The sequence below is a fragment of the Pseudorca crassidens genome, chromosome 6 (assembly GCF_039906515.1).
Source record: "Pseudorca crassidens isolate mPseCra1 chromosome 6, mPseCra1.hap1, whole genome shotgun sequence".
Taxonomy (NCBI): domain Eukaryota; kingdom Metazoa; phylum Chordata; class Mammalia; order Artiodactyla; family Delphinidae; genus Pseudorca; species Pseudorca crassidens.
Genome location: NC_090301.1, coordinates 77499824 through 77512252, shown reverse-complemented (window position 1 = coordinate 77512252; position 12429 = coordinate 77499824). Strand labels below are relative to the sequence as shown.

The 12429-nt window shown below is 35.8% G+C and overlaps 1 protein-coding gene across 3 annotated transcripts in view; it reads left to right on the top strand.

Annotated features, from left to right (window-relative positions):
* The window catches only part of ARL6IP6 (ADP ribosylation factor like GTPase 6 interacting protein 6), a 44898-nt gene extending 35412 nt beyond the window's left edge, over positions 1–9486 (top strand). For 2 of the 3 annotated variants that reach the window (XM_067741925.1, XM_067741922.1), the window contains exon 4: positions 8077–9486. In XM_067741925.1, the coding sequence (XP_067598026.1) occupies positions 8077–8170 (94 nt within the window). In that variant the 3' untranslated portion in view covers positions 8171–9486. Of the gene's footprint in view, positions 1–5317; positions 5363–8076 lie in introns of all 3 variants that reach the window. The other variant, XM_067741924.1, reaches the window with a different exon arrangement.
* Positions 9487–12429: the final 2943 nt, after the last annotated feature.

The following is a 12429-nucleotide window of genomic DNA, read 5'->3' as shown; positions in this document are numbered from 1 at the left end:
TTTGTGGGCCATGTGGTCCCTGTTACAACTCTTCAACTCTGCCATTGTAGCACCAAAGCAGCCAAAGACAATACTTAAAGGAATGAGTGAGACTATGTTCCAATAAAAAGAAATAGGTGGCAGGATAGGTGTACCTTAGCTTGCCAAGCCCTCCTTTAGGAGACGACTTTGAAATTAGATATTGCTTATAAAAAATTTCTAATTTTTGGTTAAAAAGTATATATATGTTTATATATATTCAGTGTAAGATGGAGTGGGCTTGTTTGTTCAGGTTAGTTTTATAGTTGTTAGGATGTAACACACATTTCTAAAAATCTCATTTTACACTACTTTATACTAATTTATAATAATTACTGCACACCTAAATGGTGAACATAATAACTTTTCCTGAATATCTGAGTTTTAATGAATAAATGATGATGATGAAGTAGTGATGAAAGGTCGGCTAAAGGCTGTTTGAACGAACAGGAAAGCTTACAATTTGAGGATGTTTAAAATTATAACAAAATAAATGAGTTATAAAAAAAACCCATTGTATTAATTTTACTCACTTCTTTTAGATTGCGAGTCTACAAGTTACTTCCTTGCCAAGAATGGGAAGAATTTTTCAGGGTTAAGAAATAGACTAGGAACTATAAGTAAAACTAGCTTCCTTTTACCAGGCCTTGTACAGAGAAGGAAGGATGAAGTGCCTGCCCTGTAAAATTGCAAAGTTATAGAGGTCAAAGAAAGGTCAGGTAGGAGAGAGCCTGGAACTAACGAAATGTTGTAAAAGCAGAAGACCTGAAATCCATTCTAAAGTAGGCCAAGGGCTGTGATGTTCCATATAAAATGGATCAAGAGGCAGAGCTGAATCATCCAAAGTAAGATCTGAGTAACTAGAGTTCACAACCTTTGTAGTCTGAACTAGAATCGTATTAGCTAGCACTATCAATCATCCATCCGTCTGTCTTACATCCCTTTCCCATTTTTTTCTGTAGCTATTCTAAATCTTCACTTTGCATTTTAGTTTTCAGTGGACTTCACTTCCAGTTTCATGAAAGGTCATCATGAGAGTACTTCCTGCTTCTTCCCTCCCCCTTTCATGATTACGAACTTAAATTTACATCCACTTTCATCATACCACCCATTCCTTTTATCTCAGAATAAAGTGTTCTTCTCCCAATTTTACTTCCTTTGTTGTAGATCCACCGCCCCCCTTTCCCACCGCACCTCCCCTTTTCATATACCTTCAGCCTTTCCTTTTATATCCAATATTCTTGTTAGGATATTTTTTAAACATTCAAGTTTCTCCTGTGTTAGAGAAAAAAATCCTCATGCCCAGATCTCTCCATAGCTAAATATCTTATAAGACTAGAGAAGAGATAGTCCCTGTTTCACAGTGACTGTAGGTGCTACCACATGTGTCGTGTGTTCACTCCTACACTACAATTTTTCTCCTTGAATTGCCTGCAGAACTCTTAATTACAAAATTTAACTTTCATTTTCAATCCATTATTTGAAACGGTTTATCATTCCTTTTCGAAATGCCTTTCTTTCTTAATTTCTCTGGCATCACTCCCTCCTGTCCAGCTTTCTGATCACTATTTCTCACTTGTGGAATCCTGTTTCATAAGCTACTACTTTGAGTAGCAGAAGTCTGGCCAAAAATTTCTTAGTCTGTCTAGCCTGTCTTGAGCCTCTGTCCTGAGAATCTTCCTTTTGGTTTTCATTTGTATTTCCTGTTGCTTACTGGGAGTTTTTACTTCAGTGTCCCACAGGTATTTGCAGTTTAGCACATCTTAAATTGACTTCATTATTTCCCACTTCCCACCGACCTGTACCTTCTCTTGGGTTCCCTATCATGGTGAACGGTGTTTCATCCAGCCAGTAACTCAAATGAGAAACTTGGCATCACCTTCAGTTCTTCCTTCTCCCCCAGTAACTCCAGCCAGTTAAGGATAAAAAATAATGGTTGACATTTATTGTGTTTATGATCGTGTGCTCAGTAAATGGGAGGCACTGCAACAAGTGCTTGTTAATAGTAACTCATTTAGTCTTCACAGGAACACTAAAGAGAGGAATTATTAACCTTATTTTAAAGATGGGGAATTAGATTTCCAGGTAGGCTAAAGTAGTCCTGTAAATAATAGAGCCATGTTTAAACACCCTGTGGAATAAAGTTAGCTTTCCAAGTCTTTCACTCTCACCATACCAAACTATTAACGATTTCCTGCATTCTCCATTGTGTGTTGCTTCTGCACATATTGTATTTGTTTAGAACTCTAAATTAGTCATACTCAGTTTTAGCTCAGGTGTTGACTCTTCTTTAAAATCTCTCCCCTTCTACAAATCGAATGGCTCTTTTGTCTTCCAGGTAATGCTGTCTACAGAACTTTACTTAGCACACTGTGTGACTAGACACATCTTTGAGGACAACATTGATTCTTGCTTACTTCTCTGTCTCCCATATATAATGCCTGATATAGGAAATTCATACTGTAAATTTTGGTGAAGTAAAATAATGGAAAGAAAGTTAAGAAAATTATAAAATAAAGAACTTTAGAGTATAAAGGGTGAATGTAATATATGTTTTTTTCTAAATGAGAGATATAGCATTTCCTCAGTGAAGAAAGCTTTCTCTTTGAAATTCTAACCCTTATTTCTTAAATAACACTGGTAAAGTTATTTGGAATACACACAGTTCCCCAGCAATTTCTGTAAGTAATTTGTTGTATCATTTTGTGTTTCTGAAAGAAACATAAAAAATGCTTGGTAAGTGATTGAAATATGGTGAGGTTTAGTATTTTCTTTCAGATTTTGGGTTTGGCTTAAGAACTTTTGACTCCAGATAAAGAACTGATAGTTACTCCAACCAAGCTCACACAGCTTAAAATTCTTTAGGAATTAGAGATTTCTTGGCTAGGTATAGAATGAGAAATAAAAGGCAGCTCAGATGTGTGAAGAAGGAATAGATTAGTACCAGCTAGTTCATCCTGTCTCCTACTGAGTCAGTCAGACACAGAAACAAATAGCCAGCTGGTTCTTAATGTAGGACTTTAATATAATTTCCTATTCTGACAAGCAGAGAGCTTTCTGCTTAGAGCAAAATCAGTTGGCAGTGATGCTACTGTATTAAATTGCAGGAGTTCTGTCATAAAAACATGTCTGAAATGTGGGAATATATGTGAGGGAAAGGAAATACAGGAATTAATATGGTAAGGAATGAAGATTTCAAGAACGTGGAGTCTAGTATGTAGTACAGAGATTCAGTTTGGAGTCAGCCAAACCAAGGCTAGAGTAAAAACAATAAACAACATGAAATGAAAAAAAAGCTGCTAATCTGTTTGGTCTCTCTCTTAAATAAACAAAGGTAATTTATATGAAACTTTTGACAGTGGCTTATTCAGTGCTTTTATTTGTGGTTCAAAAGTAAGAGCATAGTCACTTAAATTGCCAGAATCATTGAATTAATTTGAATCTTAAATTTGAAATGTATTCCATTCCTGAATAAATGAAAATAATTAAGGTATATGATGATTTATTCACTTTACAAGTTTCTGTTAAATATAAATATATTGCTAGAAAGTACATTTCCAGACTACAAAATCTAGATATAAATAGTGGAAGTCTGAGTTCTCTAGTGAATTATAAAGGGAGGAGTGATTAAGAACTCATAGGAAGAGGGTAATACCAAGCAGAAATGCACACAAACTTATAATTCTTCAGTCTCATTCTTCCCTCCACCTCCTGAGTCTGCTTGTATGTTATTGTTTTCTTCTCTGTTTTGGATTGGGGATGGGTCTGGATTTAGGTGTTTTACTTAGAAGGAAGGAAGAGTTGAAGTAGAAGATGAAAAGAATTTTTTAAAATCTCATCTGTAGCGAAGCTTTCTTTTCTGTACTAGATAGTGGCTAACGTTTATTGATCATTTGGTATGTGCCAGACACTTGATTCTCATAAAAACTTTATAAGGGTAGATTTTATTTTCATTTCCATTTTGGGAAATTGAGGCTCAGAGGTCAAATAATTCTGGCTTCATACCCCTTGTAAGTGGCAAAGCTTGGCCCTCAAACCATCTCTGTTTAGCTACAGAGCTCGAACTCTTAACCACTAATAGGAACCACATGAGTACTTTTTTGTAGGATTCTTTATTCTTAGAAGGGAATTCTTTAGAACCAAAACAAAATAGTACCTTTTTATAACTAATCTTTTAGGATATGGAAATAGTTCTATTATAATGAGCCTTTCTTTGTAACCATGTTTTCTCTAGTAATTTTTTCTTATTGAGCAATATCTCCCATTTCCATATTGATTTCAGAAATGTACTGCAGTGGACTAGAACTTTATCTCAGGATAATAAAATCCATATTTAAGAATCCTAACATTTACTTTGGGAAACATTCTGGTTTTGTCATTGAGTTCTCTGTGTATTTTTCTACCTATTTTTAAATGGTCAACTGAATAGTCAGGTCTTAAAATTTTGGATTAGTATGTTAAGTGAGGTCATATATTAATTTTCATTATATTTGTGTGTCTCCTGGATTGATTCTTTGGGACTAAAATATTTATGTATTGATAGTTATACTCCCTACATCATTGTTTCAGTTTAAGCACAGGTAATGTTGATGAATTAACCAATTTTAATAGGTAGGAAAAAAACTACATAATCTCATTCAAGTGTTTTTACTTATTCTGTCTTTGCTACTTGAATAGTCATAGAAATTTAAAACTGTAAGGGATCTTAAGTTTATCTGATCCAGTCCTTTACTTGATAACCATGAAATCTTAAGTGTGTAAGTTCACTTCTCCTGGTTTTGTCCTTTTCCCTTTATACCACAGTATCTCATTTGCTAGTCCATTGCCACATCTTTGAAAATTGACATCAAGGAAAGTTGACCTTGTTAACTCTGTTATTTGCTCTGCTCACTTGTATTTTATATCCAGTTGACAAAAAAGCATTTTGAGCAAAGGGGTATTTTAGGGAAATTAATCTGTACAATATGTTTTAGGTATAAGGAGAGAATGACTTGGAAAAAATTTCATCATGAATTTATTTTCTCAGTCACATTTATATATGAAATAATAATTGGGCAATAAATACATTAGTTATGAGAAAAATAACTGTTAAAACCACAACAACAAAATCTGTAGGTCTATTAAAATTAAAAAAGACTGACAATACTAAATGTTGGTGACACTGTGGAGCAACTGAAACTCTCATATGTTGTTGGTAGAAGTGTAAAGTAATCAACTATTTGGGGGAAATGTTTGATGCTTTCTACTAAAGCCACATTTATCATACATCTACCTTATAACCCAGCAATTGCATTCCTAGGACTTCCCAAGAGGAATGAGTGCAGATGCTTACCACCCACCACAGGTGTGTACATAGTATCATGTTCATAGTAGCTCTCTTTATAGGAGCGCCAAATTGGAAACAACCTGAATTCCCAGTAGTAGAATGGATAAATAAATTTTGGTATTTTTATACAATGGAGTACTAAACTGTAATACAGAAGAACACACCAGTGCTACTACAGCACCATGGATGAATTTCACAAACACTACTTGAGAGAAAGAATGCAGACACAAAAGAATACATCATGATGCCATGTAAATGGAGTTTCAACAGCAGGTGAAACAAGTCATCATGATAGCAGACAGTGTGGTAGTTATCTGAGGGTTTGAGTGAGGGAAGGTGGATATTGACAGGGGAGAGGAACAAAGGAGCTTTCTCTGGTGCTAGAAATGTTCTGTATTTGATCTGGATGGTAGGTACATGAGGGTATACCATAATAAAGATTCATTGATCTGTATATATGTTAGGCATTTGCACTTTACTGTGTATATTTTTTTTTATTTTTTATTTTTTTTGCGGTACGTGGGCTTCTCACTGTTGTGGCCTCTCCCGTTGCGGAGCACAGGCTCCGGACGCGTGGGCTCAGCGGCCATGGCTCACGGGCCCAGTCGCTCCACGGCATGTGGGATCTTTCCGGACCGGGGCACAAACCCGTGTCCCCTGCATCAGCAGGCGGACTCTCAACCACTGCGCCACCAGGGAAGCCCTAGTGTGTATACTTTAAAAAGTAAAATGCATATATATAAAGAGAGATTGAGTAAAATAGGCACCATACTTAGTCATAATTTTTCAATTCAAAATGTGCCCTCTACAAGAAATAAATGAAAGGCTTTGACAAAGGGGAATCAAGATACCTTCAGCTTTTTACAGGACTTCAAAGATCACAAGAGGCATAGGAGGGAAGACTTACCAGGGGTTCTCTGTATCTTCCTCGGGAGAAAAATCACGGTGGGTGTTTGAAAAGGAGATTTAAATCAAGCGATTTGTCAGATTTTTAGTCCCTTGCCTGGCAGTACATGTGTGACAATGGCTACAACGTTCCCTGTGGGAGTATGGTGTGTTTGAGATGGTAGAAAGACTAAGAATCACTGCTCTGGAGTATTTCTTCATTGCCATTAGATTTCCTTGTTGTGCCTGGTTTGTGACGGTCACTAAGCATTTGAACTTGTATATCTCAGTAAAGTTCAATTATATCAACATTGTAGTTATTATAATTTCCTAAAGTTCAGTAAACTGTACTTTAGAGATTCTTCTATTTTTGTGGGAATGCAGGTTCTCAAACTAGTAGAAGAGAACAATTAACTCCTGAAATTCTGTTCCATGATTAACTTTGTTAGTATGAATTTAAATGTTCTCAGGTCAGTAGTATTTTTTTTTTTTACAGTGAATGATAATGCTGATAGTTATGATTAGATTTCTTTTTCCTAATCAATTTTTGGAGGAATTCTTTTTTTAAAAGGAGCAAAGCATTTAGTGTATCTATTTTATTTTACCGTACAGTAGGTAATACAGCTAGGTAGATTAGCCCTTAATGGCACATGAGAAGCATCTTAAACTAGTCCCAGTTGAGTAAGATTGAGTGGAGAGAGTAAATAATAACTCCCATGGACCAAAACAGGGGGCCATCAGGATACGTCAGGGTCTTCTATAGTCTCAGGTGAATGCAACGGGGTTGTTCTTCAAAGAGAGTATCTTCTATACTCTCTGCCACTGATCTTACTGGACTGGAAATCATTATAATGAGGTGTCTTCGGATGTTAATGTTGATCTAAGTACTTCCCTGGCTTTGATCTGTGCTTAGGAAAGAAGAGGACAAGGAGAATGATAACCCTCTCAGCCCAGGGCCCTTATTACTTAGGACTTTCCATTCTTAGTACTGCTGGTGTGTACCTCCTCATATGTCCTTGATTTGGATTGCTCCCGTGAGAAGATTCTTTTCTGTCTCTGACACCAGTTGGACCCTACCTTCTATTCTTTTTAGTATGTCTCATCCTTATTAGGATAAGCAAAGAGTATTATTGCAATACAATTAGTGCAAGGAGTGTTAAGAAAATGTAGTAAAATAAGTAAAATTGCTGCTTGATAGAGGGAACAAATGTCACATGAGCTATTTGGCTCTCATAGTAACCATTAAACAGTGTCTTTGCTGACACCTAGGAACTCATTGAAAGCCACTTAAGTAACCTATTGAGAACTGAAATGTCTATAAAAGACATAATCTGATTTATGACTCACATATGGACAAGTGCTGTTTTTAGTGCTCAAAGAAAAAGTAGAATTCCTTCATGTAATCTAAAAAAATGGTACAAACAGGACAAAGACTTGAAATAATATGTATTTTAAGTTATAAGTGAGAACAAGAGAGTGGGGAAACACAATGCTAATTTAAATGAAAGAACATGCTTGTAATGTAACAAGATATGTACCTTAGAATTAGGTGATGGTACACGCATGTGATTATGAGGCACAGTAAAGAAGTTATAGGGATCAAACTGAGCATTTTGCTCTAAGTAATGAAATTGAAAAAATTACATTTGATAACCAAGACTTATATTTGACAGATCTATTACTAATTCTGAAGATGTCTAATACTCTTCTTTAACTTGTATATTAATGTATAAAAGATATTTGGGAAACATGTTTCCAGATTGTAAGCATATTTGATAAAAACTGATGGTGTTTTTGTTATACCAAATTACATTTTCCTTTTTTCGTTTGTTTTTTTCTCCCCCTAGGAAACTGACTGGACATTCTTTCCACATGGGCTATAGTATGGCAATTTTGAATGGCATTGTAGCTGCTCTTACTGTAGCTTGGTGCCTCATGTAAACCCACACTGAAGCAATATTCTTGACAAAACTTAGTCACGATTGCTTTGTAATAACAGGGAAGAACATCATTGCCTACTCAGAAGACCAAGAAACCTGCTGCTCGTTATGTGCTTCAGATACGTGTCATATCATCATCATTATGGAGGACTTTTTAAGCATCGTTCTAGAGCCTAGGCATTGGGAATATCTAAGTATTAAGTTTCAAGTAATGCTTAAAAGTGTAAGACGTTTACCTCATCTTTTTACTTTTGTGTGCATTGTCCTTATAAGTTGTAGAACACATTTTAATGGAACTCAAACTCGAAAACTTGGATGCAGAACATCCTGTATCAATGCCTGCCTTCTCATGTATATGTATATACTACATTTTTGCTAAGAAATACTGATAGTACTGTTTGAGATAGAAATATTTCTTATTTATTCATTATATTAGGAAAGCAAACAATGCCTACTACTTTGACATTTTACAGAAGCTACTTTTAAATCAGAATATTTAGTTTTCGATATATAGAAGGTGCATTTATATTTTTTAATGGGCTATGGTTCTTTATGTGGTTTTTTACATATTTTCCTACTATATCTTGAATTTGTATGTTTTTAAATTGTTACATCTAGGCAAATGTAAATGTTATTTTTTAGCTCGTGCAAACCTTAATACCTACCGTTTTTAATAAGTATTTTGTCTTTTAAGAAAAGCACACTGGCCTGAGTTTAAAACTAAGTAAACTTATTTTAAAAAAACAACAAAAAAGTTTAATTATTTAAGCCATGAAAATATTCAGGAAATTTAAAGCTATTCACTATTTCCATTTTCACAATTCCAAATATTTATCATGGTGTATATATGATTACTTCAACAAAACTGATATTATCTTGTTTTTAATAAATATAAACCTGAAGTTTTTATGTTTAGAAATGCTTGAACTAGTTTGTTTTTAATCTCCAAAATTTGGTTACCAAAATAGAAAAGGTATTTTGATACAGTGTGTACATGTATAATTTTTTAATGTATAGTTTCCTTATTTTCCTATTTAAATGTTCTTTTGTAATTGTGCTGTTTTGTTTTTTCATAGTAATTAAGCCTTAATTGTTCCCACTTCCTTTCTAAATACCTGTTTAGAATAGTCACTTCAATTTTAGAAAGATGGACTATTTTAAATACTGTTTTCCCTGGCCACAGAAAAACCTGCATTAGGATAGCATTGTGTAGCAAAACTGCTTATTCAGGCCAAATGGGAAATGAGTATCTGCAGTGTGTTCCTGTTATCTGCTGATTGTTGTTACTGAGTAAATGATTTAATAATGTTTCTAAAAGTCTTAACATTTTTTTACTACTCAAAAACCTTTTATTGGAAATGCCAAATGCTGCTCTAATTTAAATTATCTGAAGTGTTTAGATTAATATGGGGGGAGGTGTAAGATATACACACATACATATACACAAATCCCATGGCTTAAGTATTCCTTCCAGAGCGGTTGTCATATGAACCTATTTTCACTTCCTGCGTTCCTCACCCAACCTCCTCCTTTCCCCCTAACCTTGGCTCTAAAGGGCTTTTCTCTCCACCTCCCAAGTCGTCCCCCCTCCCCCACCCCATCATCAAATTTGGATAGCTTCTTCCAGATCTTTCTGTCTTATGACTAAGAAACATATAGTAGACCCTTTACATGTAAATATCTGTAAGACATTATATCTATATATAATATAGATATATATCTGTAAGATACTTCTTCCGGAACTCTGTTTATTTTGGACTAGCACTCCTCTTTCTTGGGAAATTTTTCTCTCCAGTCTAACATAGAATCCAGATATAAACTATCCTGCTTCATTAGCAGAGTGATTGAGGATAAGTACCTAACCAAAGCTGGGCCAATTCTAGTTTCTTATCTTTTCTGGCCACAGTGATTTCAACAGGAATAGAGACATGACTTAAATTAGGCCAGTCCCTTCCCAGGATTTTTCAAGTTGAAATTAAGGTAAATTAAGCTGGGAAGATACAAGCCCAGGAGATGCTGGCAGCCAGGGTTTAGCCAAACTCAGTGGGAAAGAATAAGGCTGACACTGATGCTACTGATGACATTCCTCTAGTTCCTGAAGCCCAGTGGTGACCCTGCCATTCTTGAAATTTGGTTTTCTCACAGTTTTGAAAGCTGGAAGTCCAAGAATAGGGTGCCTGCATGGTTGGGTTCTAGTGAAGATAGCTGTCTTCTCATTGTATCCTACTTGGGTGGGGAGAGAGAGGGCTAGCTCTCTTCCTCTTAGAAAGATTCTAATCCCACCTTGGGGGCTTTACCATGCATAACCTAATTACCTCCCAAAGGCCCCACCTCCTAATACCATCCTGTGGGGAGTTAGTTTCAATAAATGAATTTGGTGGGATTTGGGGGGCACAAACGTGCAGTCCACAACAATATCCAGTACCAAAAGTGGGGTCTTTGAAAAGATAAGACAGACTTGGACTTCCCTGGTGGCACAGTGGTTAAGAATCCACCTGCCAGTGCAGAAGACATGGGTTCGAGCCCTGGTCTGGGAAGATCCCACATGCTGCGGAGCAACTAAGTCCCTGCACCACAACTACGGAGCATGAGCTCTAGAGCCCACGAGCCACAACTACTGAACCCGTGTGCCACAGCTACTGAAGCCTGTGTGCCTAGAGCCCGTGCTCTGCAACGAGAAGCCACTGCATTGAGAAGCCCGCGCACCACAACGTAGTGTAGCCCCTGCTCGCCGCAACTAGAGAAAGCCCACGTTCAACATCGAAGACCCAACACGGCCAAAAATAAAAATAAATTAAAAAAATTTTTTTCAGGTTCTAAAACACCAAGATAATGACTTATTTAAAAAAAAAAGACGGACTTCCAGTAAAACATCTTAAAAGAAATTTTTCCATTTTTCCATTTCTGTTTACTTCATTATATCAGGACCCTATGTTGCAAGCAACATATACCATCTGACTAACTTAAGGAAAAGGAATTTATTGGAAGGATATCCAGTGACTCTCAGAACTGGTAGGCAGGAATCAAAAAACTATTAGAGGGTCAAGGAGGAGGAAGCAAGGGGACTATTTGTTAGTGGAAAAGCCTGGTCAGGATGATAAAATGAATCCTTGTCATTTGTTATTGTTCCTTGCAAGATCAGCTCAAGGTTCAGACAGCATCAAAAGTCAGTTGTTAGATAAAAATATACACTACATCCAGAAAGACCCCAACTTTATTTTTTTTAATTAATTAATTTTCATTGATGTATAGTTGATTTACAATATTAGCTTCAGGTATAAAACATAGTGATTCAAAATTTTTTATAGATTATACTCCATTTAAAGTTATGAAATACTGGCTGTATTCCCTGTGCTGCACAATATATCCTTGTGGCTTATTTTATACAAAGTAATTTGCACCTCTTAATCCCCTACTCCTATCCCTATCTTGCCACTCCCTGCTACCCTCTCCCCGTTGGTAACCACTAGTTCTCTGTACCTATGAGTCTTCTTCCTGTTATATTCATTTATTTATGTTTTAGATTCCACAAATAAATGATAACATACAGTATTTGTCTTTCTTCGTGTGAGTTATTTCACTAAACATAATACCCTCCAGGTCCATACATGTTGTTGCAAATGGCAATATTCCATTCCTTTTTGTGGCTGAGTATTCCATTTATATATATATATATATATATATATATATATATATATATATATGTATGTATGTAAAACACTTCTTTATCCATTCATCCATTGATGGACACCTGGGTTGCTTCCGTATCTTGGCAATTGTAAATAATGCTACTGTGAACATTAGGGTGCATTTACCTTTTTGAATTAGTGTTTTTGTTTTCTTTGCATATATACCCAGGAATGGAATTGTTGAATCATATATGGTAGTTTTAGTTTTTCGAGAAACCGCTGTACTGTTTTTCACAGTGGCTCTACCAGTTTACATTCCCACCAACAGTGTACTAGGATTCCCTTTTCTCTACACCCTTGTCAATATTTGTTATTTGTGTTCTTTTTGATGGTAGTCATTCTGACAGGTGTGAGGTGATATCTCGTGGTTTTGATTTGTATTTCTCTAATGATTAGCAATAATAAGCATCCTTTCATGTGCCTGTTGGCCATCTGTATATCTTTTTTGGAAAAATGTCTATTCAGTTCTTCTGCCCCCCCCTTTTAAGATTTTTATTGGAGTATAATTGCTTTACTGAGTTGTGTTTCTGCTGTATAACAAAGTGAATCAGCCATATGTATACATATATCC